The sequence below is a fragment of the Malurus melanocephalus genome, unplaced genomic scaffold, assembly GCF_030028575.1.
Source record: "Malurus melanocephalus ecotype Western Australia unplaced genomic scaffold, MMel_1.1 scaffold_1061, whole genome shotgun sequence".
NCBI lineage: Eukaryota > Metazoa > Chordata > Aves > Passeriformes > Maluridae > Malurus > Malurus melanocephalus.
Window position 1 is genome coordinate 62,358 of NW_026624293.1, and position 23,877 is coordinate 86,234.

General features: G+C 44.8%; 1 protein-coding gene across 5 annotated transcripts in view; it reads right to left on the reverse strand.

Moving 5' to 3' along the window:
* The window catches only part of NSD3 (nuclear receptor binding SET domain protein 3), a 33,964-nt gene extending 10,093 nt beyond the window's left edge, over window positions 1–23,871 (reverse strand). For 2 of the 5 annotated variants that reach the window (XM_057386801.1, XM_057386805.1), the window contains exons 1-15: window positions 23,761–23,871; window positions 17,558–18,279; window positions 15,357–15,425; window positions 14,747–14,906; window positions 14,210–14,364; window positions 12,904–13,413; window positions 12,021–12,147; window positions 8,660–8,760; window positions 6,319–6,364; window positions 5,688–5,818; window positions 5,041–5,169; window positions 4,329–4,455; window positions 3,757–3,954; window positions 3,016–3,186; window positions 466–615 (exon numbers count right to left, since the gene is read on the reverse strand). In XM_057386801.1, the coding sequence (XP_057242784.1) occupies window positions 466–615; window positions 3,016–3,186; window positions 3,757–3,954; window positions 4,329–4,455; window positions 5,041–5,169; window positions 5,688–5,818; window positions 6,319–6,364; window positions 8,660–8,760; window positions 12,021–12,147; window positions 12,904–13,413; window positions 14,210–14,364; window positions 14,747–14,906; window positions 15,357–15,425; window positions 17,558–18,235 (2,752 nt within the window). In that variant the 5' untranslated portion in view covers window positions 18,236–18,279; window positions 23,761–23,871. Of the gene's footprint in view, window positions 1–465; window positions 616–3,015; window positions 3,187–3,756; window positions 3,955–4,328; window positions 4,456–5,040; window positions 5,170–5,687; window positions 5,819–6,318; window positions 6,365–8,659; window positions 8,761–12,020; window positions 12,148–12,903; window positions 13,414–14,209; window positions 14,365–14,746; window positions 14,907–15,356; window positions 15,426–17,557; window positions 18,280–19,072; window positions 19,239–23,760 lie in introns of those variants that run through there. The other 3 variants (XM_057386802.1, XM_057386803.1, XM_057386804.1) reach the window with 3 other exon arrangements.
* Window positions 23,872–23,877: the final 6 nt, after the last annotated feature.

Consider the following 23,877-nt stretch of genomic DNA (forward strand, 5'->3'; position numbering starts at 1 on the left):
CATCCAACCCCAAACACCCTCTCTATTCCCAGGATTTGCACACCATCCCAAGCTCCCAATCAATTTAAGAAGTGGTTTTACATCATCCAGGTAAATACTAAACTGCAACAATAGCAAGATTCATCTAGTTCCTCTTCACATTGCTGTGCAAACAGCTCCTGGAACAGGTAGGAACAGCTCCTTGAACCTGGAACAGCTCCTTGAACCTGGAACAGCCCAGGCCAGGTAGACAGTGACCAAACCTCTTCCAAGGAGAATTTAGTGACAGCAATTATTTTAAGCCCTTTTGTAATTAAAGAAAAAAATAAAAATTGCCAACAACATGAACACAGGCTCACAATAACCATGAGTGACGGTCACTGAAAGCAGTCAGTGTGGGGACAAGCAGACATTTCTCCGTTGATTTAGAGAGAAAAAATAGAAAAAGCGAAAGTAAATTAAAGAGAAAGAAACTATTTTGGTTACCTTTCTCACATTTCTTTTTGGAAGCTGACGAAGGAGGAGGAATCATAGGTAATTTCATCAACTCAGCACGATTTGACTCATTCAGTAGGTAGTGGGACTTATAGGCATAGGAACTGAACAGGGGGTCTGAATGGTCCTGCACTACCAGCCCTATACGAAACAAACAGAAAGAGATGAGTTGCAATGAAACTACCCATGATTCCATGAAGGAAAAATCAAATAAACCCAATGAATACGTCTAATGCATTATGTGGGAATGAAAAAAGACTAAAATGAAGAAAAAGGAAAGTCTGACAAAGTTTCTGGGCTAACRAAGAGGTTGTGCTGGAGAGACTCAACTGGAAAATCTTGTCATGAATAAGCTGCTTCTAAGCTGAGTTTCAATTGGTTTTTTACCCTTCTTTGTGCATTTATAAACAAGCACAAGAAAAGCAGCAAAGTTTGAATCTGTGGGATCCCCTCTCCCTGCCAAAGGGGAAAAGGAAGCTCCTCTGCAGACCCAGCAGTGATGGTCACCATAGCAGAGTTGTGCTCTGAGCTGGGGCTACAGAGAGAACAGAATTGGGAATGAGAGCTCACCATCACTCACTACAAACTGTCCCTGAGATCTGTGCAGGTGTTTTATCTCAATAGCTGTGCTGAAAGCAATGAGGGGTCAGTGTTCTGCAAGCACAAAGGGGTTCTGCTCTGGGCTGTGGTGGTGCAGCTCCCCCAGTCCAGCACTCTGTTCCCTACCTAACTCCATTCCAAACAGCCTTTGCAGCTCTTTGTCCTGCACCAAGAAGAGCCTGTCCTTGTTACTCAAAGAGCCAGGAAAGAGCCCAGAGCTGCAGAGTGGAAGCACTCACAGGAAGAGCAGAGAACTGAGCCCCAAAGAAACAGCAAAGATGAGCTGCCAAGAGAGSCCCCGGTTCTCCCTCTGGGGCACACAAGCTGAGGGTGGAGAGAAGCTCTTGGATGGTGCCAAAAATACTGCTGAAAGAAGACTGGGGCCTGCCCATCTGGACACAAATCCTCAGCAGGATTCCTAAAGCAAGGGAACCTACACATGGAATCAGGTGAACTGTAAAACTCTGACTGGAGGGTATTGCAGAGTCCTGAATAAGCAGTCTTTCAATATCTTGTATTTCAAGTACCTCACTGTAAGCAAGTTTGTGGATTTTATAGATTGTCCCTCATCTACACGTCTCACTTCAAGAACTCTATCTAAATACAAAGTCTCTGCTTTTGATAGCAACTAATACTAATTAAATCCTCATTCTCACAAAGATGCCCAAGGATTKCTAAAGAGTTCAGTTCCCCATTTCCTTCTGAGCAGATGCTCAATGCTCCTGCCCCAGGTACTGTCCTCTGGTTCCTCATTCCAGCCAGGCCTGGTGGGAACAAACTCCTCAAGAATGTTCTAGATGAACAAGAGTTGCTTTAAGACATGGAAGATTCAGGCAGTGGTTTGTAACTGTTCAAGTTCTCCTAATTAAGACCTGGGGAATACACAGGACAGGGAATCCCATCTGTCAGGGCTCAAGAGCTTATTTAGATTGYCAGGAGAGAATACAGACTTGTGCAGTTACATCTCTGATGGAACCAGATTCAGGTACAAAGAGAATTACTAGAAAAATGTGAAATGGGAAAAAAAAAAACTAAAAGCATGGAAATTTCTTTCTGCATTTCTTGCCATTYAGAGCTCTGTAATTATTCCTCTACTCTTGCAAAGTCAATGAATGAACACAAGTGAAAACAAGTAACTTCAGGATSCAGCTCACTTTCATTTCCCTATTAGCAGACCCTCAAAGCTCCTGAAGAGAACACATCCAATAGAAACTGCTGAGATTCTGCAGAAGGTACATATTAGAATTATACAAACACCTAAGAATAATGGCACTTTTGAATCTCAAGACAAAAGCAATGCTGCACCGACATTTTTTAAGCTGCTCACTGGCAGAACCCTGGTGACTGAAGAGCCATAAAAGTAACAAGTGGGGAAATAAAAAAAGTTAAAAAGAAAAAAAAGAGAACTTTGACATATGGAAAAGCCCAGCATGAAACCTGCTCATACAGTACTGCTAAAGGTTTTCTTTCTAAGTTCTCCAATGTGATGTCAGTTATAAATTAAAATGAAGTTTTCTAGTTCGTGAGTAAATCCTACCTTTTAGCCTTAAAACCTTCAGCAGTTTTAAGCCTGTAGTAGTGAAAGAATCCCCTTCTGTTTAATACAGTGATTAATAACACAGCAGCCACTCTCAGCATGCAATGGCTGGAATTGGGGATTGGGATCTGCTTTTCCCTACTGGAGGAACAAATCAGCCCCAGTGCCTATTGCTGCTTCTGCCTATCAAATGTTATGGATCAACACATGTGAAATCTCATGAGAAGTGCTGACTAAAATAAAACAAAATAAAATAAATTTTGAACATTAAATTAAACTAAACTAAAATACAATATTCCAGGCAGCATTTAACAAGGGAGGAGTTCCTCATGAAACACTATTTATATCACTAAACTGCACAAGTGCCAACAGAACTATCARATGGAAAAAACCGAGTGTCTCACCTCTTGCACAAACGAAACAAAAGCCTACATTTACAGCTGATGAGGAGTGAGTCCTTTTGGAATGGTTACTACAGATGAGGATGTGGGATGACACAAACAAGCTTCCTGCAGCAATGCAGCCATCTCCAGAGTGATAGGCAATGGGGCAGCGCAGACATCTCGCCATGCGACCTGTCCAACAGAACACAGGGAAAGGAATGGGTCACAGGGACAGCATCATCCAGCCTGGAAAACACCTTCAAAGACAACCAGTGCTCAGGTGAGGATAGGGCAAAATTCCTCACAGGGAAAAGCAAGGCCGGGTCTATTCCAATGGCAGTACTAGGTTAAAAAATAAGCAGTGACATCTTTTTTTCTAAAGAAAGTTCCACAAATATTACCCCTTAACTTCCACTTTAAAATTGTTAAGAAAGACTCTAGAATGATGGAAGTTKATTTGTTTGGTTTAAACATTTTGGTTCATTTCTAAAAGGATTTTTTTTTCCTTGTTCACAAGGCCGCTACCAACTGTCTCTAAAAATCAACATTGTGTCTCATACTATGAACCCCTGGCTTGCACTAAACCCAGCACCAAAAGCTGTGTGGATGCAGCTACACTGCACAAGTGCCAGGCTGCTTCCCACCCATGAAATATTTCAGTAAAGCCCTCACTGAGGAGGCTGCACGCTCTGTCACAGAGCAGAACTGGACAAATTGTTCCTGTGATGGTGCAGTTGAGCCTCCTCTGTTCTCACAGCTCACCTTTGCTGGCTTTGTGCATGTCCTTGTCCATGGAGCAGGCAGTGCAGCAGTGCTGGGGGCAGCGGAAGCCCCGCGACTCGAACAGGGCCGTGGCAAATTTGCGCACACAGAGCTCGTGGTAGAACTTTCCACAGCTGCTGACAGAGCAGCGCTTCACGTCCTTGCCAGGGAGCTTGCAGGAAAAGCACGTGTGCTCTCCTTGGGAAAGAAGGAACAAGGAAAMCCAACTGTAAAAGCCATACTGTCCAAAAAAATTCTGATGCCAACAGAGTGTGAGCAACACAGGATCCTTCCCATTCAACAGGAACACTGGTTATTACCATGATCCACAGTAACACTGGAGTTGTTGCTCACATCTCTTATTCCAAGTAAAACCCTAAGTAGTTTATTACTTTTTTTTTTTTTCTTATGAGGTACTTGTTAAGTGGAAAATGAGAATCTAGTTTCAGAGGTTAAAAAAGTAGTGGAATAACCCAAACTTACTCCCAAGCCCTCAGAAAGCACCATCTTGGTTTGCTCTGACCACAAAGGGGAAATGCCTCCCAGTTTTGCAGGCACATGAACACACTCACCATTCTTACACTCGCTGCAGATGAACTTTTCCTCAGGCACAGCCTTCAGGCCGAGACACTCSGGGTGGAAAACACTGCAGCACTCACCCTCGCAGGCCAGCAGAGACTCACCAGAGCTCTCACAGATCTGCAAAGGCACAGAGCTCAGCAGGGAACAGRGCACCCTGAAATCCAGAGACTGCCAGCTTATAACAACAGGAACTGCCTGCAACTGCTTCACAACTAGAAAAAGGCAGGAGAACTGCACAAGCCATGACAGAGACAGAAGAAGCACCAYAGGATCCACCTGGACTCCTCCATTTCTCAGGCTACAAGCTGCTCTTGCTCTTCAGGTCCTTTACAATGGACCAGGAAACTGGCCACAAGATTCCAGGATTTTCTTTTCAAAATATTAACAAATTCTTATTCTGGCCTATCCTGATCAACCATCAAATGTTCAGAAGGAGCAGAAAATGGCATCTACTTTTTCTACTGAGGCTGGCAGGTCTGGATTAGACATCACTTTCCAGCTGATGAGCTTTCTGGCCCTCAGGAGGGCTTAGGAATCATTTAATATTAATCATTTCCAGAACATAAAAATTCCTAAAAGCCTGGTTATTTTATTTGAAAGACTGAATTAAGAGATATGGTTAAAATAAAGCAGGGTTAATATGACAACAGAAACACAGGATACTTATTCAGCACCCATTCACTTCCCAGTACCACCAGTTACCTGACAAACAGAATCTTTTTTACTTGTTCCMGTTCCTCTCCTGGATAAGCTGGAGTCCACTGACTGCACATCTGAGGCATCAGCATCAGCAGTGGCTGAGGGGCTGTCTGAACGCTTCCCAAAACTGCCCTACAAAGAGGAAACRTTCGTGGCACTCAAACCAGACAATTTCAAACAGCAACCACATTGGGAAAAATATTTCTGTCACTGTTGGTCAAAAGACCATTTGGTATGTCARGAGACACAAAGGTCCTGGAAAAGTGCTGAACTTCCCTAGGAAGACACAAGAGCTGCCTTGCTATATTTCACCTGACAAGCCAAACACCATAAAAAGCTCTCTTACTTTTCCAGATTCTCCTTGGATTTATACCAGATACAGGCAGCATCTCCCAATCCCTAAAGAATTTCAAACCTTCCACAGAGAAAACCATGATTTAAACCAATGYTTTGCTAAACAAAGTGATAGGAAAATTTGTAAGTAAAGATTGTATTTTCGTATCAAACCAATGGAAGGGAGTAGGGGGAACCAGACCCAGGCTTTGTTTTCAGACAGTAAAAGATTCAAAATTTGTAGAAAAATGTTCACATATTTAGCAGTAATCACTGACAGCTTGATCAGGTCCCTGTGARAACCAACAGACCTTTACCTGTAAATCATTGAGGCCCCTGGAATCAGAGTCAGACGTGTCCCTGTAGGCTGAGCTGGTCAGCTCCATGTCCGTGGAGGCACGACTTCTCTTCTTCAAGGGTTTACAGGAGTCTGAAATCTCACTTGCACCTTAACACAACAGGCTAAAATTAGTTTTAATATATGTTCTCTATTTTTTATCTAAAATTAATACAGGAAAGAAAGATGAAAGCCTGGATTACATTATCTGCCTTAATTTTCGGTTTGCAATTTGTTACTACTTGAATTGTTTTCATTAATTCAAAACCAGCTTAGGCAGAGCTTTTGACAAACTTGCAAACATAGTGATGCAGTGRAGGAAGGTAATAAATTGTCTTTAAGGGAGGATAAACCTTTAGGAGATTTCATCATCCTCAAGTTTGGCTAAGCAGAGACTTTTAAAAGATGGAAGAAGGACTTTGGTGCTTACAGAATATGAATAAACCCATACTCCCCCAGCAATGCCCAAGGAGCAGAACCCCAAACACAGCCCATCCCCAGAGGAGCTGAGCTCAGCCCCACAGAGCTCAAGCTTTCTGTGACTCACAAGAAACAAAGCTGCTGCCCAAAGATCATGAGCCACCAAGTTTTCATTTTCACCTGTAACTCACCTTTCTGCAGCCCCGTCTTCACTGCTGCCAGCGGCACCGTTTCAACCTGTTTGAAAGGAAAATGCACAGTTAAAATAAGAGGAATGTTTCTCCCTAGAAGCAAAAAGCAAACAGGTCAGTTGAAGGGGTTAAATTTGGGTGGGAGCTGCCATCCCCTGCTCAGGCYGAGCCTGCAGAGCCGCTGGGTTCCCTCCTGCCTACGCTGGTGGCCGGAGCCGCGGCAGCCACGGGGCACTGCCAGCTCCTGCACCCTCTGTGTGGCACCAAGGTGACAGAATGCTGTGTCCATGGCCAGCAGGCAGGAACAGGGCCCTTTGGGCAGCAGCCCTGATGCTGGAGAAAACCCCACCTTCCCTGGCAGGGTGAGACACAACGTGGGCACTGCCAGCAGCGTTCCTGGAGCTCCTGCAGCCCTTGTCCCGTCTGGTGCCCTGGTGCAGGGCTCTACACAGCTGCACAAGGGCCACAAACACYTCAGCACACAAATGGACACTTTACACTCTTGCAAAAGGCACTYCCAGTCCTTGACCCTGTTTACGAACTGTTCTGCCAACACACATGGAAGATGTGGGAATTTGGTGACTGGATCGKAAYTACAGAAGAAAGCTGTTGGCCTAAAATCCTGTTTTTAAGGTTAAGCATTACAAGTTATTTCTTTGCAATGTGGTTACATATGCATGGAGAAACACATTTAGTAAATATTTAAGGATTATTCTATAATTTTTTTAAAAAATATTTTATTTTGTTGTACAATAGGTAAAAACATACAGTAGAAGGATTTGTATAGGATACATTTTGTAATACAAATATAAAAACTAAACAATCACTTTTATTTCTCCACTAGTCACTGTAACAGTAGCATCAACATTTTGTTTTTCCCATTAATTGTACTCGTTCCAGTTATAATTTTATACCAASTTGTTGCAGACTAACTGGGGAATCAAGAAAACTTGACTTTGGGTAACAAATATTGTTGCATAATTGTAAGAAGTTAGTAAGTTTTTTTTTTTTAAATATAACTTAATACATTCAAGGTTTTGTGCATTACAGTGCCCCTGGGTTTTACTTTAGTCAGATACTTCTCCTGAGAAAAGCACTTCAATTAATGTCCATAGACTGAATCAGCCAGCTAAAAGAAGCACACAAAGCTATCTGGGATCCATGAAGTTCATCTTGTTGGTTCTTATACCTTTGTTAAATTAAGAAACACTTACAAACATAAAATTCCTCTTTTGAAAGGGGGAGGCTGCAATACCTCCTGCCAAGAGGCTCCAGGGAGCACATCAGGTGTCACACACCCAACATTTAAACTGCTTTTAAGTTTCAGCAAGAAACTGTCTTGAGCTGGAGCACCCCTCTGCTGCACAGCAGTGCAGAAATGCTGCAGCATTAAAGGAAAAATAAGGAAAAAAAAACCCCAAAAAAGCAATGAGGTTCACTTTCAGTCTCTGAAGTGAAACAAGTGCAAAACAAAGCGCAAAGAGCAAAGAATAAATTAAAGAGATAAAAATATTTTTTCCCCTTCCCATATAAATCTTCATCCTGACTCCCTCTTTAAAAATTCTCACTGGGAGAAGCTAAACTATGAAACATTTATATAAAATTCTCAGCTTTCAGACAGAGGCCTTGAAGAGAGAATCGACCATGCAAGGAGAAGAACCAACAACTTTGACAAACTTGTTAAATGTGTATGCAGGTTTTAATATTTCTGTCCATCCACTGCACTCTCCTACTCATTTCCACGCAGAAATTCTTGATCATTAAAATTTTTTTAAAGCAACAACATTTGTCTGTCTGACATCCAGATTAAAGGAATGCCCTGTACATGTTAGAACTATTTCAGGAAAAAAAGGTATATCCCAGAAATGTTTTGCTGATGTCTGCCAACACGAAAGTCTGACTATTCATCTTTAAGTGAAATCATTCTTAAAGTCCATTTTCAGAAGTGGTCAAATTAATCACTCTAACTTCATATGAAAAACAAAACCTCAACATAAACCAGCAGCTAATCAAGAGCCAAAGGAAAGAACCTGGTGGCAATTCCATCCAAGAAAAAATCACTGAAACAAAACCATTTTTGCTGAGAACAGAAATGTCAAAGGAAACATGGCAGGTTGATTAGGAGTCATCCATCACTGCGTTCCCACTTCCATAGCCTGCCTGATACTGAGAAGATGCCAGCAGCAGAGTCACAGCAATGGCATTGACAGGGGGATTTCATGGAGGATAGTCCAAACCGAAACCCGATGGGGAAAAATGGAGAAAAATAAAAAGGCACCAATATAAGCCACAACATTTATGAATACGATATATTTTAACTCTCTACATGGAGGAAGCCAACCTGCTCCTTTTTGATCTTCTTCTTTGGCACAACTTCRGTGGATTTCTCAGACTCGGAGCGCGTTCGAATCGATCTTCTCTGTTGCTTCTTTTCTATAGAACCTGAAGAAGGAAAAAGGTTTCCATTATATGATTCCTTGTATTTCTGAGGTACAGCAAGATGTGCAACACCACATAAAGGAATGAAACCAAGACTTTGTCCTCTTTTGAATGTTTTATTTTTAAATTCAGTTCCAAGCTATTGGCCAGCTGGTGCTGTGGCTGCAGACACACATTCTGATTCCAGAGACAGATCAGCTTCAGAAAACAGACACCAGTAACAGAGTGGAACAAAAGGCTGAAATCCAGCTTAGGGCAAACAGATTTCCATAATCCATAATACACTTCTCAGGCACAATCTTCACTTGGTTAATTTTGAACCAGACAGTCCATCTTTGGTGTTTTGCGAAGGTAGCCACAACCAACTCCTTGAACAAAAACAAACTAGAAATTTCAGATGCAAAGCACAGCTTCATTATTTYCCCCAAAAACTAGTTGTGTGCCCCCCCTCTGTGGGGTGACAGCCTCTGTCACACAACAGCTACAGCCAGCCCCACACTGCACCACCTGCAGCCACACCAGACCTCAAAGCTCACCTGAAGGTTTCGAGATGAAGAAAAACTCAGCACAAACAGAAGCATCCACCACAATGTGTTATCATCATCAACGAATGTGAAAAACAAGTTTTTTTAAAGTATTGCCATAGAAAACAAACTCAGATTAATGAAGGTTATTGTGACATTTCAACAGATGAAGAGGGAGMTACTGGATTTTTGGCAACCAAGGCTAGCAAAATCAAAAGCCCTTTCTGTGCTCCAGCACCTCCCAAACAGGCACATCAAGAATCATGGACACAACACTCAACACCACAGGCAGCTGTTGGAGCAAGCACACACTCAGCTCTGACACAAAACTGGCACCTGAGAATTCACAATGAGCTGCTGGGAAGCATTAAGCTGGGTTTTCAGTCGGGGGGTTCACCTAAACAAGACACAGCTAAAATACTTTGTGAAAAATACAAAGTGAAATAYTTTGTTTTCTTCCAAGCAAAAGTGCAAACTCTGGGGAGCTGACTGTGCCAGACAGATGCAYTGTTAACACCTATAAACCTGCCTGCTCTTGTCAGATCAGCTATCTGGAGACACACACAGGCCTGAACCAGACTGAAAGACAGCCTTGCAAAAGGACTTCAGAGAAAAAATTGAAAATTCCTCTTGATCCATTGGATGAGAATTTTTCCCATAGCTGAACAGCTCGGGAGTGTCTCAGTAACTAAACTATGCAGCTGGAAAAGTTATCATCTTACAATAACTGCATTTCTGAGGGAAAAAATGGTTTTTCTTCAAGGGAAAAAAACTTTTATGGCACATTAATTAACGAATAATAGCATTTAATTATTAATAATTTAGAAATTAATGACTCTGGTCAACATCCATCGTGTTTGTCCACGTGTAACTCCTGGTTCCAGTAGGCCCCATCCCTTGAGGGATTCCCACAGCTGCAGTGAGTCTCCACTTTAGAGCTCAGGAACATCTTTTGTCACTTTGCTGTGTGACCAAAATSCCCTGAAGCAGCTTCAGGAAAATTTGAGCAAGTATGAGCAACAGTTACTTTAACCAAGGATGGATTTTCAAACTGTGCTGCCCCACCAAAGCCAAGGCAGTAAGATCAAGGCCTGGATTAGAGAATTCCAGAACCAGGTCTAATGTTGGCTGACAGCAGCACTGATCACTGCAATGGGCACTTTCTCCTCTTCCTGCTCTCCAAGGATCCAGTCAGCACCTCCWCAATTCCTATCCCATCTTCAGGCATATTTTCATCCAGATTTCAGGATATATGCTGGACCAAACTTCCACCTTGCTGGAGACAAATCCTAGTTCAGTGTCTGAAGCAGAGGCAGCAGGGATTCTCAGGGCTGCTCTTGCAGTAGCAGATTTCAAATAACAGAATTATCTTCCCAGCATTATTGAATTCTGTGTATGTAACTGCAGGTTATCAGTAAGGACTCCCAGAGTCAGGCTGGGAAATACTTTACCGTGAAGGGATTCTGAAGTTCCGGTGACCTTACATTKGAAAAAAGGACTTGGCAGTTATGTTCCACAAGAGGGGACCAATAACTGGACTTTGGAAATGGCTTTGAGAGTGACTGTTTGGAGTGTGCACTGCAGGAAAACTCAGGCACTTACAGGGTGTTAGCTGGTGGAGTGTTACGTATCCAAAAACCCTAAGAAAATGAAAAAAGAGAGGCTCAGAATTCTCACCCCCTCCATCTGAGGAGCCATAGGGAAGCTGAAGCCTTTAGATCCCAGGTGAGGGAAGCAGAACAGCGAYGGCCTCTCCTGCTGCAAGGCAATTCCAGTAACTACAGCAACCACAGCTGGAAAAAACCACCACTGGCAACAACAGCAGGGCCAACCCCACTCACAGCAGGAAATCTGGAGTAACTGGCCTGTGCTCTGCAGTCCCAAACACACTCCATAAACCTGCACATCAAATGACTCTGCTAAAAGCTACACATGGACAGAACCTCAAGTGTGTTTGCAGACGACTCGTGGATGCTGAGCACTGACTCYAGTTCTCATTTATTTCATGTTTGGAAAGGGAGAAATAATCAAATAGCTGGATAGTTAAAGCTGAAGTGACACCAGGCAATATTATGGCATTCAAATAGCTCATTCCAGGTTTATTGTTTCAGGTCCAAGCTCCATTWTTTGCTTCAGTGGTTCTTCTCCCTCAGACCTGACACTTCAACACTCACTGCTTTATGATGTGGCCCCCGAGATGCCACATCAGGCAAGCACTACCTCATTTGTTTGACAAAGTTAGTTGAAGCAGTTTTTAAAAACCCCTGTTCTGTAAYAGGTCATGCAAGACCTCAATAACAAGGCCTAGGGAGTCCCCATGCTGAGTCAGACATTCCCTACTGAAATGTGCTGCTTTCTGACTCTCTTCCTTTCATGACAGCTCTTGTAGTTTCCATTTGGGGCCAAAAGCCATGGCAATACCCTGCAAACACACATCCACTTCTGCTGTTTCCCAAASCAGCTCACATCTGCTCTGTTCAGGACATCACCCCTCAATATGTTGACTCGGGCTCTGAGCTGCAGATATGAAGTTCAGAGGCCAAACCAGCAATCCCACAGCACAGCCATGCTGTGTTTTGTTGGCTCATTGTGTGTTACATTAGCCATGCTCATTACAATTATTATGTAAACAGAAAGATATAAATAATAATTGTTAAGTAAAGAGAAAAGGTTGGGTTTGATATTTGAATTTCAGTGTTGAGGGCTCATATTCAGAGCAGGACTCTGCAGTTTCCCTACCTGCTGCTCCAGAAGGTGTCTCAGGAGAGGACACATTTTGCACCACTGCTTTTTCACTTCTCTGAGCTGATGAAGAATTAAGTTTCTCTTGTCCTTTGATGCTTATTTCTGTTTTGTTACCAACTCCCTTAAAAAGAAAAAAGGAAAAGATTGTCTTCCCCTGTYACAGAGGTGTGATGCTACCAGGTAACAGATCTGCCCCTCAGTTTCAGAACAGAAACAATCAATGTTCTCCAACCCAACACATACACAGGATTAATCTACTATGGAGCTGCTTCCCTGCAGAACTTTCCACCCCTCTCAATCTCCCTTAAACACAAGGAAAAAACAATTCCAGTGACTTTTCTAAACATTACCTTCTCTATAGGGCTTAGGATGAAATAAACACTCTCCAGGTAGAGAGGCAGAAGAAGGAGGCAGAGAAATAGTCCTAAGCCTTTTCCTTACACTGACTGTGGGAAGCTGCTGTGCACCTGAAGGAAGCTCAGAGGCAGAACTCAATTTAAAAGTCTGTTACACAAAATGTAGTTATAACTTTTCAGTACATTATTAACAGTTTTGTTATCTGTTTCCCACAAAAACACTGATTTTATCAAGAATTTTTGCATGATTTCAATTAGGAAGCTGAAGTCAAACAGCTTTAATATTTTTAAYGTGTTGCAAACAAAAATAGGGCCATCTGTAGGGAGCTGCTCTGACACCAGGAAAAGTTACTGCCAGAGCTGCACTGAAAGATTCTATTGTCACATCTGTCTGTTTGTTCATCTCTCCAATRAAAGGAACACGGATGGTGAAAGCTTGGTGGACACAGTTCAAGCTCCCTAGTAAGGCAGGCTCGGGATAATTCAGGAGCAAAAGGGGGGTCACTGCACCAARCACGTACCTTGGTGGAATAAACAAACTGATCGATGAGTTTTCCATCCCCAGCAGCGTTCTGAAGGGCAAAAACCTGTTCAATTTTAACAACCGGAGACATGTTACACTTTTGCAGATCCAAGTTGTGCATGGTTATTGAMGCTGGTAAGGACTTCCTAGCTGCAGCTGTTTTCCATGCAATTTTCACAGGTGGTGCCTCCTCCTCCTCCACACTGGACTGTCTCCTCTGGCCCTGTCTCCGTGYCTCAGCACTGGAAGGTGATGATCCTGTCCCCACATTGGTGTGTTCTGCCTGCGCGTTCGGCGCTGCCTTCGGCCGGCGGTTCTTCTTGGCTATGTCTGATTTGGAAGCAGCAGTCTTTTTGGCCTTGGCCAAAGCCTCCTCTGGCTCTTGGTCTATGTAAATGAAGGTATATTGTTCTATCCTCTCCTCCCGGGTCATTTTCAGGGCCTTCTCGGCGTGGGCAATGCCAATGTCCCACTGCGCTCGCTCCCTCTGCGGCCGCGGCTTGCGAATCTTTAGGGACAAAGACAAGCAGCTGATTACACTGAAGATTTTGCCACTGTAGCACTTAAAATGCAATCCTCAGGGTCTCTACATCTTTCAAGCAGCTTGAAGTCTGCTCTCAATTTACAGGGTATTTTTGACACTGAATTTGGACACTGAATTCCCTCCTCAAGGTAAAAGCAGACACTCAAACTGATTCATAAGATCATCACAATTAATTGTCAGCYCTGAGTTACAATAAACCAAAGCCAGCCATGGGCAGTACTCAACCCATAATTCCATTATGACACAYAGAATTCATCCTAACWTAGCCACTTTTTAAATCCTCCTTAGTTTTCTATAAACACTCCTTTCTTTCCACATCACTAATTTGATCAGCATAAATATTGACTGAAGTAGTTCATCTACACAGTAAGTAATTCCTGCAGCTAACACTTTCTTTCCAATTCAACAATGGAAAAGGAACATATCCACTAGTATTAGGGGCTGGAAGAATATCATCTAAAAATCATTTTCCAAAGCACAAGTAAATAGTGAGCACACAGGCCTTGTTTCTACTTGRCATGCTRAYAGAGAGGTAAGATTATTTCCAATGSCCAGGATCACTCCATCATGAGGAAACACAAAGCAGGTTCAGCTCTCAGCCTTTTTCAGTCATACAAGCATGGAAACATGTTCATGATGTTAGTGAGAAACACTCCTGGCAGTGAGATGCAGCCAGTCCCTCTCAGGTAAAGCAGTGCAGAGTTCCAGAGCTGTCCCAGGGTATATCTTACAGAGCTGATCCTCCCAGTGCCCCCAGTACCTTCTGTTTCTCAGAGTGGTTGCTGGCTTGCTTGGCTGCCTCAGCCAATAGCTGCTCGTACTGTTTGTGCCCCTGGTACTCCCGAACACGCTTCTCGTGCACCCAGGCCCGCTCTGGCTGGTTGCTGAAGAACTGCACGTGGTACTCCCGGGCACCTGGAAGAGAAAACACCACTCAGCAGTTGTACCAACACTGCTCTGCAAAGTGGAGCTTGCTCTTTGCTCCTCCCCAGCACTCTATTCCTGGCTCAAGTGCAGAAATACAATGGGCTGGGTGCAGAACAGTTTAAGATAAAAGTTCAGTACACCATGCCCTCACTGAACACTTGAGAAAAGCAGAAGCAGCTGTGCCCAAGCCCATTGTGGATAATCCACCAGCAGAGGTCATGCACCAGGTACAGTGCTGTGCATGTCACGACTCTCCTGCTCAGCACACACAGAGCAGCATTCACCTGCAAAGGCAGCTCAGAACTAAGATATTTTTAATAAAGGAAGAGCTACAGACACCTGCACTGTGGCAAAGAGCTTCCTGCCTTACCTCTGGTGTTAATTTTGGTATGCACGTCAAGCTGCGGATCACACGACACCATGCAAGGCCACCAGGGGTACGTGCCCACCTTGGACCAAACCAGATCCCCAACCTGGAATTTGACATCGTGGGTCACTTGTGCTGGAAGGGACGGCAAAAGCTGCTGGACCTGCAAAGAAACACCAGATTAAAGCCACAGGAGAGGATTTAGAGCACTTGGAGATGTACACACCATCCACAGGGACTTGTTGTTGTTCTCTCTGATGTCCCTGAGGTTTGATAATCCAAGATGAGAAAAACATTTCYTAGAAACATGACAGAAAGGAGCTGCACACAGCTGGGATTTACGTAACATCATCACTGACAAACCAAGACACAAAAGAGCAWCTGCCACCAACCCCTCCAAAATGTTTTTGCTTCCTAAATTGATTAGGAGCATTGCTTTTAGGATAAAATAAARCAATAAATACAGTACAATGGAGATGCATTGATGCAGTAATAAGAGCTTAAAAGAAATGGCAACTAATTTATCAGATAAATTAAAGAATCAATGGAAGAAACAGTCCAAAAATAGTACTACTCTTTMAGTTCCAAAGTGTTAACTGTTGTGTGTACTAACCGGGGCTTCCTCCAGCACTGCATCTTCTCTTGGTCTCTCAGAGAGTGTGCTAAGCCTCTCATTTGGTCTCTAGGAAATAGGTAACAATGAAGAGAAAAAAGGAAAACAAACACAGACAAGGTAAGGGGACAGTAAAACAACAGAAGATAATAGTGAAACCAGGCAGAAGAAAGTAATTCACAAGAGAGAAAGGCAACCATGAACCCAGAAAACATGAATATGACTATTCCCTGTACCAAATTAACATTGTAACATCACAKTAAAAAAATACCTGTTTTCCCCTGCACTATTTACATTACAATCACACCTGAATACRACAGTGTTCCCCTGTAACAGGTGACAGAAGAACATACATTCAGAAACAGCAAATCCAAATAACTTTCTACCTAAAATACTATACAATTTCCAAAAAAACAGAGAACCCCATGTGAGGATATCCACAGTAACGTGGTGAGTCTCATTGTACACCAGTTATCTGCAAGAACTGCAGTACATAAATTATGTTAAATACACAACATGATCCTTGTAAAATCAATGTTAAATTGCATGGAGTCGACAAATATATTTGGAGGATCAAAAGTCCACAACACAGAGAAGAATCAGCCCTGACCAGAAGTTGGCACCGAGGTGGGGTGGCCATGCCAGGACATCAGGGGACAGGGGATGAGATAAGGATGGGAACTATCTCAGGAGACAGATGCCACACATTTGCTTTTTCTGCAGCAGAGATGTCAGAAGTGAAAGGATCAAAATGCAGCAAAAGGACGAGTCAGACACAAGCAGTGAGAAATAATGCTGACAATCCTCATCACTCCCAGGCCACTTCAAGCACAGAACTCACACCAGCCCAGAGAATCAGGGACACAAGAAAAGGGACAGAACAGCTCAGGTCGGGGTGGCACAGCTCAGTGTCWCATTTGGAACTGTCTGTACACACATTTAAGATTGATCATATTGCTCTTTGCTGGACAGAAATCCTCCCAGGTCTCACACCACTAACACTGAAGATGACAGAAKTGTACATGGCGAATGCACGTGAAGATGAAATCGTGCAGTGGAAAGCAAAATGATGGGAGGATGGACCTGAGACTGTCCTGGWAAGCTCATACCAAAAACCACCAGCACAAAATGCTGTTCCTGTCAGAGCAGGCTGTGTGTGCAACAGGGCTGGGTTACACGAAACACTTATTGCAACACCACCACTGGAAAGGGAAATGGAAGCAACAGGGAGGACAGTAGCAAGACCAAGTTTTCTGGTGAACACACATGACCAGGAACTTGAATTTCAAGATGCAAGGTTTCAGTTCAGTCTGTACAATACAGAAGATTCCACTTTCATGGAAAGCAGATAACAGAGCCAGAAGAACAGGCASAGCTAAAGCTCCAGGAGCAGAACAGGAACCACTGGCAAGAGGGGAGACAAAGTGTTTGACAGTGGGATGTAGAGACAATGGAGTCTGGCAGAGAGGCCAAAAAGCAGGGACAGTGCAAGACACACACTGCTCAAAGTGCCAGCAGGACACAGCAGCTCCTACAGCCACCTCACAGGGCTCCAAGAGGAGCACAGAACCCACTCCACAAGATCAGAGCTGATCCGTGCAGGACAAGATCCTCTCCCTGAAAGCAGCAAGCACCAACAGAGRCTTTCACAGACCTTACAAGAAACTCAGCTACATTCTGTAACAGCCCAGCCCAGCCTGCACTGGGCAATTTCTGTCCTGGCCAGATACAGCAACTTCCCCATTCCTGGTGCTCCTCAGCCTTTCTGCCACCCACCCCCTCAAACTGGGAAAGGCAGAAACCAACAGGAGAAAAGGAAACAGAAACAGTGGAGTGGTTAACAAAAACTGAAAGGAAAAGAGTAAGAGAGCACCAGCTCAAAAACTCTCTCAAAACCTGGGTGTTTGTTTCCTGGAATCTCAGTTAACACCACTTGACGTGCATCCTCTGGATATGGAAGTATGGTACAGAACCTGACAGAAACACAATATATAACCTTTTCTATTTTTTTTTTTTTTCATACGAGCCATTTAATCAACATTGTGTTGTTCCACAGACAGCTCCTGGCAACCTCATGCTAAGGCTGTGACGAGTAAGTAAAGCCTGGTGACTCAGTGTGCTCAGAACAAGGACAAACCCTGCCGGACCCGCTCTCCATCAACAATAGGTGTACAGATGGCTGAAATCACCATTCCACTTACATTTTGCTCCTCTGGTTCTAATTTTGGAATTTTGTGTGACTTGCGCTCTTCCGGTCGGGAAGAGTCATGCTTGCTACTTTTTTTCCTTTTCTCTTTCCTCCCTTCATGTTTTGCCTTAGCGTACTCCCTCGCTTGGACTTCATTCAACAGGTCCCCACACAGGGAGGACTCAAACAATTCCCTGCCGTTCTGGATAGTTTTGGTTATTTTGAGTTTGATCTCTGGTGAGCCAGTCTTCTTTGGAATCCCCGCTTGTGGAGCTGAAGGTGGTGCTGGAGGCGGCGCCTGGGGAGGGGAAGTTTTTTCCAGAACTTCGTGTTGCCTGCTGTTAGAGTTGTCCATTTGGTAATACTCCGGGGGACTGAAGTTCCTGACCGTCCCAAAGCCATTGGCAGATCCGTTGGGATACTGAGTGTAGCTCTGGTATTTGCCTTGGGGCTCGTACATGCTGATGGCCGGGGGGTACCCATTGCTGAGGGGGGGCAGCTCCTCTGCCGTGGGGTACTGGAAGCCTTGCTGCAGCGCGGCCTCGTACGGCGTCCGGCCCCCATCCTCAGCAATGGCACTGCTGCCATCAAAGGCCTCCTCTTGGCGGATGTTGGCCGAGTCAATCAGTTGAGGTGGTTGCTGAATTGTGTTTCCCATGATCCCTTGCATGAAAGAGAAAGAGAAATCCATTGTTCTGCTCCAGCATCCTTAGCTTTCCCTTTTTCTCATAGGGCCTAGAGGCAGGGGAAAGGAAATAAGAAGTCAGAATAAATTAAAAAACGGTAATTAAGCAAATTAAACAGTTGAGGAAAAAAGGAATCTCAAGACCRATTTCCCCCTCTCTATTCAGCAGCCACCCTCACATGGCTTTAGAGAGCACTGGTGTTACTGAGCCTTTACAAAGGGCTATGACATGTCTTTCATATGGCTAATTTCTTCTTTTCCAAGACATTTCAAAAAACATAGCAAGCACCTATGAGTGTTTAAGAACTATGAACCCCAGTGTAACCATGTCAGAATAATGGTGCCAAAATCCTCAGCTTTCTGGTGCACCAGGAAAGGTTATTACAACCTGAAGCAGCTGGACAGCATTTCACCCTGCAGCATGTAAGAGACAGCAAGTTCTCCTGACACACTCACTGCAAACTGCACAAGCCAAGAACATCACAGAAAGACAAACAGAGAAACCTCTTTTCMTCCTCCCTCCCCACCTCCTTGCTGAAACTCATGACATGAGAAGCCATGAGGGGAGCAAGGCCCTGAGCCACAATGGTCATTCCACCTCAGACACCAGGAAACCAGTGCACTGCAACAGCTTCAGATGGGGATCCCCAACTCTTCCCTCTCCAGAAAAACAGAGTTTGAAAGCACTGACTCTCAGCAGCTGTGTCAGGAGGGTTACTCTCACTCCTGCCCTTCAACCTGATTGTCATGTTAAATACTGCATGGTTCTGAGCTTCAGCATCACCAGCCCTCCAAACCCTGAGCTTACTCACTGAATGAGATTCCAGCTGAGCACTGGCACACCTTCAACTTTCCAGTGCATACTGAAACACCAAAATCAGTCTAAATCAGTGAGGCTTCCAAAACTCAACTGCTGGCTCRAGAAGGCTTTGGCATTCACGTAAGCAGCTCAATGTTCAACAAGAAGCAACACACAGTGACCTGACCTGCAGGTAAGAAACACCAGTTTGCTTCCCACAAGGTTAGTTCAGCCCTTCCAAAGCAAACACGGCCCCATGTATTTGTTCTGCCTGTGTGGGCATACAGGAGGGTTACTGTGCCCTTTTGGTCTGTGTTTGAAATTACATTAATGCATCCCACAGACACTTCTTCTAACGGGAACTTCCATTAAACCCAGCCCACATGAAATTCTCACCTTTCCAAAGCCATACATCTCAATAACTTAAGAGCTTTCCTAACCCTGGGAACTTCCCTTCTCCAAGACTCCAAAAAGTAACTGAASTTCCAGCAGGAAAAAGGACTTAATCAGATTTGTGCTGGATGTTTTGGGGTGATGTTTTCAGATGATCTTCACACTCAGATAAAAGTGATGTTTGTGCTCATCTTCACTGTCCTGTGAGATCGACTCCAGCACGTTTGTCACCGTAATTAAGCAATTCGGGGCAATAATAGCACAAGGCTCTGCAGCAGAATTTTCTCACTGCAGGAACTTTTAAACCTCGAGCTGTGAAAGCATCCCTTCCTCCACAGCTCCACACATCAGCCAGCAAACCAACACAGATGTCACCATCAGGGGATGCAGATCTGAGGAGCGGCACACAGGATTGCACAGCAAGGTCAAAAACCCCAAACCACCCCCATTCTGGGAAAAGGAAGTGGGACTGTTTGTACTATTTACCACCAAATTGTTACTCTGCATCTGCCAAACTGAAGAGCAAACAGCAGATTCTCACTCTAGGCTGGGCTTTACTTTTTACTAAAACCAAGTTCAATCTTTTTTTCTTCTGAATACTAACAAAGAACTCTTGGGAAGCTGTGACAGCACTTCAGGAACATCCACATCTGGAAGGGCACAGTCCCAGCTGCCAATGCAGCTCCCACAGGCACTGCAGAGGTGGCTGCCATTGTGCTTTGTTTTGGTACATGACAGRAGTGTGGATTAATGAACTTTAGAGCATTGCATTTACACTGTGTTTAGGAGCTACGAGTTAAAGAATTCGTTATCATTTGCTGCTTTTTTTCTTCCTTCTGGAGCTCACCTGTGTCCCTCAGCCAGGACACCCCATCCCAAATTTGTGCCTCAGTAATTCAGGGGCAGGGCTCTGAGCACCCCAAAGCATCGAGGCTGTTGTCTGTCCTCCCCCAGCACTGACACACTGTGAGCTCCTTCCTGCCCAGTCCCTCATGGTCATCACTGTTAACACACACAGACTCTCCCACCCTCCTTCCTGCCCAAATTCTGCATCACTGGATCAGTCCCCAAATCTGCCCAGTGAAGTGGCAGCCATCTGGGCAAGATTACAGTGAGAGGACAGGCTCTGGAGTGACCCAAAACAACTGAACAAAATGTGGAATCCTGAGCACACAGGAATCTCAACATCTTAACCTAAGATCACTTTGTGTACACCACTCCTAAGCACTAAAGCAAAGAACACCCCACTGTCACCAAAGAGAGCTGTCCCTGCTGCAGAGCAACACCACCCAAACCACAGGGCAACCACAGGATTTCCAGCTGATCTGGCAGCAAAGTATTCTTCTCACTATGCCAGTGATTATTGTATTAACTCACTGTTAGCCACCGTGAGCTGTACAATTTGGCTTCCAAACATGACCCATAACAGACCCTGCATTGATACAACACTGGAGATAGACAGATTAACAGCTTCATCATTCCACACTTTACAGAGGCTGCAAACAACTTGATATCAACACGGAAACAACTTGAAATCAGCATCTTCAAAAGTGAATTTGCTAATGAGAGAGTTTCCTCCTTAAAGGGGGTGTCCACCATTCTGTTCTTGTCCTTTCCCAGGGTAGACAGGGACACAGGGCCCTTTAGAACACTGGGACTCTACACACCTTCAGTAAATATTTTCTTGCTGTCCACAGGAGAGTCATAATACCAAGTACCAGAGGAAAAGGTAAATGAAAACATATAAGCAGTACAGAATAARGCAGGTCAGCCTAGTAGAGCTCTTTAAGTGAACCCTGTTTCAATTCCCATCCCAAGCCTTTCAGATAAGCTGAGCATCACTCAAAAAATCAGTTCCACTCCAACAGTGAGTGGTCAGTCAGGGGAAGGTTTTGCAGAGATTATGGATCCTCCAGGTTCAYGTTTTCATCAGCAATTACACTTACCTAAAGCCAGTTCTAGAATGAGCATTTTTCAACTTTGCTCTCAGAAAAMAAGACTTAAAGTTCTCAAGCTTTGCCTCCACGCTGCATTGAACTAAGAAACAACTGACCTCAGATTATCAAACAATTCCAATCCCATGTGATCCCAGCTTTTCCTCTTCCCAGCTGGGGAGTTCTGTAGGTTTGGCTGAGGCTGGCTGTGGCCACAGCAAGGAGAGGCACAGMAGCTACTGATAAAAGTCCAGCGTTCATGTATTTTAAACAGAGGTTTCACCAAACCTTTTTCCACCCTTTTCTGTTGCCAATCCCCACATGTGGATAGCACAGGCACAGGTAAGGTGTTTCAGGGATGGAAGGTTTGATGTGAGACAGGAGCTGGCCTGCTGGCTCCCCAGAGGAGCTGAACCCTGCTGTGAGTCAGCCGTGGGTGCTCAGAACTGTGTCACTGCCTCATCATCCTTTCTATCAACAGCCTCAAAAGCAAAAGTTCCTGGACCTCTAAATGTACAAGTATGGATCCACTTCCTGTCCATACAGACTTAAATCAGAGAGATTCAAACTTCTGCTCACACCTCCCAACCCTTCCTTACCCCACAGATGTTCACTGCCACTTTCTGTGCTGTTTCATTCCMAAGTGTCCAGCCTGCACTGGTGCTGGTCCCCTCAAACATCCAACAGCCATCAGTGGCTGTTCACTGCTGCAGGTGTTTGACAGACAGACACACAGACAGACACACAGACAGAGCTGCCTGGCTGGACAGGCCGGGTGTTTGAAGTGATGCAATCGCTCCTGACCTCTCAAAAACCAAACCAAACAGCCCTGCACCTCACTCATCCCCAGAACTGAGATACTCACTGCCTCCAGCCACATTAACCATCACCCAGAGGGACACCTTTGTCACCTGGAACATCAGAATTGTCTGAACTGCAGACAGAAATAAAACAACTGCTCCCAGGGACCCCTGCATTCAGTCTGTGCTTTGTCCCATTCTGCTCTGCATGTCCTTAACAAATCCCACAGGCAAAGCTCTGTTTACACACGTCRAGACAATGCCAAATTTCCACCTGTACGTGAATCTTTAGTGAGTTTTAACAGGAAACTGCAGCCTGTGGATTTCTCCTGACTGCAGCAGGGCTGAGCTGTTCCTCCTGGCAGACACCAGCGGTGAATCAGAGGCCTCCTGACAAACTTTGAAGCATGAGGTGAGGTTGCTTCCCTGTGCACCTTTGTAAAGGTGTTCTGTGTTTGGTTTTTGAATGCCAGAGAAAACAGTCACGTCTGTAACTGGGTTTGATAAGGGCATTTGGACGAAGTTTCCCACGGTAGTGTGGAAAGAAACCACTTGGCCAGCAGAGAAAAGGAGTTTGTCTGAAAAAGGAGCTCTGAGACTCATTTGGTTTGAGAGCCACAGGATTCAAATGGGAAATGTGGAAGAAAATATTTGAATCTTCAGGAAAAGTCATGGGCTGATACTGAGAGGAAGCCAGAAGTCAGATCTCTGGCAATGCCAAACACTGTAACATCATGATAGGTTCTCACATATCACAATAGGGCCAAGAACCACACTGTACCTCATATAAAGCACCTCAAACTCAGGCAAAGCTGCAAAACTGAAAAATGCAMAATATGTTTGTATTAAAACAAAACATACAGTCCTTGACAACCATCTTCCACTCTTACCCTGTACCTTCATAAAGCGCGTGCTCATGATTAGGAACAAAATCTTTTCAAGCAGTTCATAAAAACAATTAATTTAAAAAAATCTAACTACCAAAACATTTACCGTGCATCTCTGCAAAAGGTCACTGAAAGACCCAAACAATTATCAAAATATACTACAATTTATCCTTCAACTGTAACCAYTGGCTACTTAATATTGTTCTTTGGGCTAGTTTGTATCTGTAGAACCGTGTTATCATTAGACCTTTAACAACACTGAAACGACAGAGTRTATTGACAGCGAAATGAAAGCACAGCGAGACCACAACAAAGTACGGCACAACGCAACATCACCGCAAAAAAACAACGTCAGTGCAACAACAACCCCTTGGCTGATCCGCGGCTCTTCCCGCGCGCAATAAAACCCTTTCCTGGGAGCTGGAGAGGCCGCGGCGAGGTGACATCGAGGGCTCCGCTTGTGAGACCCCGAGTTTGCCGCCCGCAGCCCCGGTGAGAGGCACGGGACACGGCCCCGGTGAGAGGCACGGGACACGGCCCCGGTGAGAGGCACGGGACACGGCCGCGGGGGCACGGAGCGGGGGTCCCGCCTCACGGGGCCGAGCCCGGTGCCCGCTCTGCCCTGCCCTGCCCGGGCCGGCCCCGGTGCCGCCGCAGCTCCCGCAGTAACATGGCGGCCGCGGCCCCTCCACCCCGGGCCGCCGCGACCCGCGCTCACCTTCAGTCAGTTCCATTCTCACGGCCCCGCCGCGTCCGCACGGCCCCGCGCAGACAAAGGCGGCGGCGGCGGGGGCGGCGCGGGGCCTCCGCCTCCTCCTCCTCCTCCTCCTCCTCC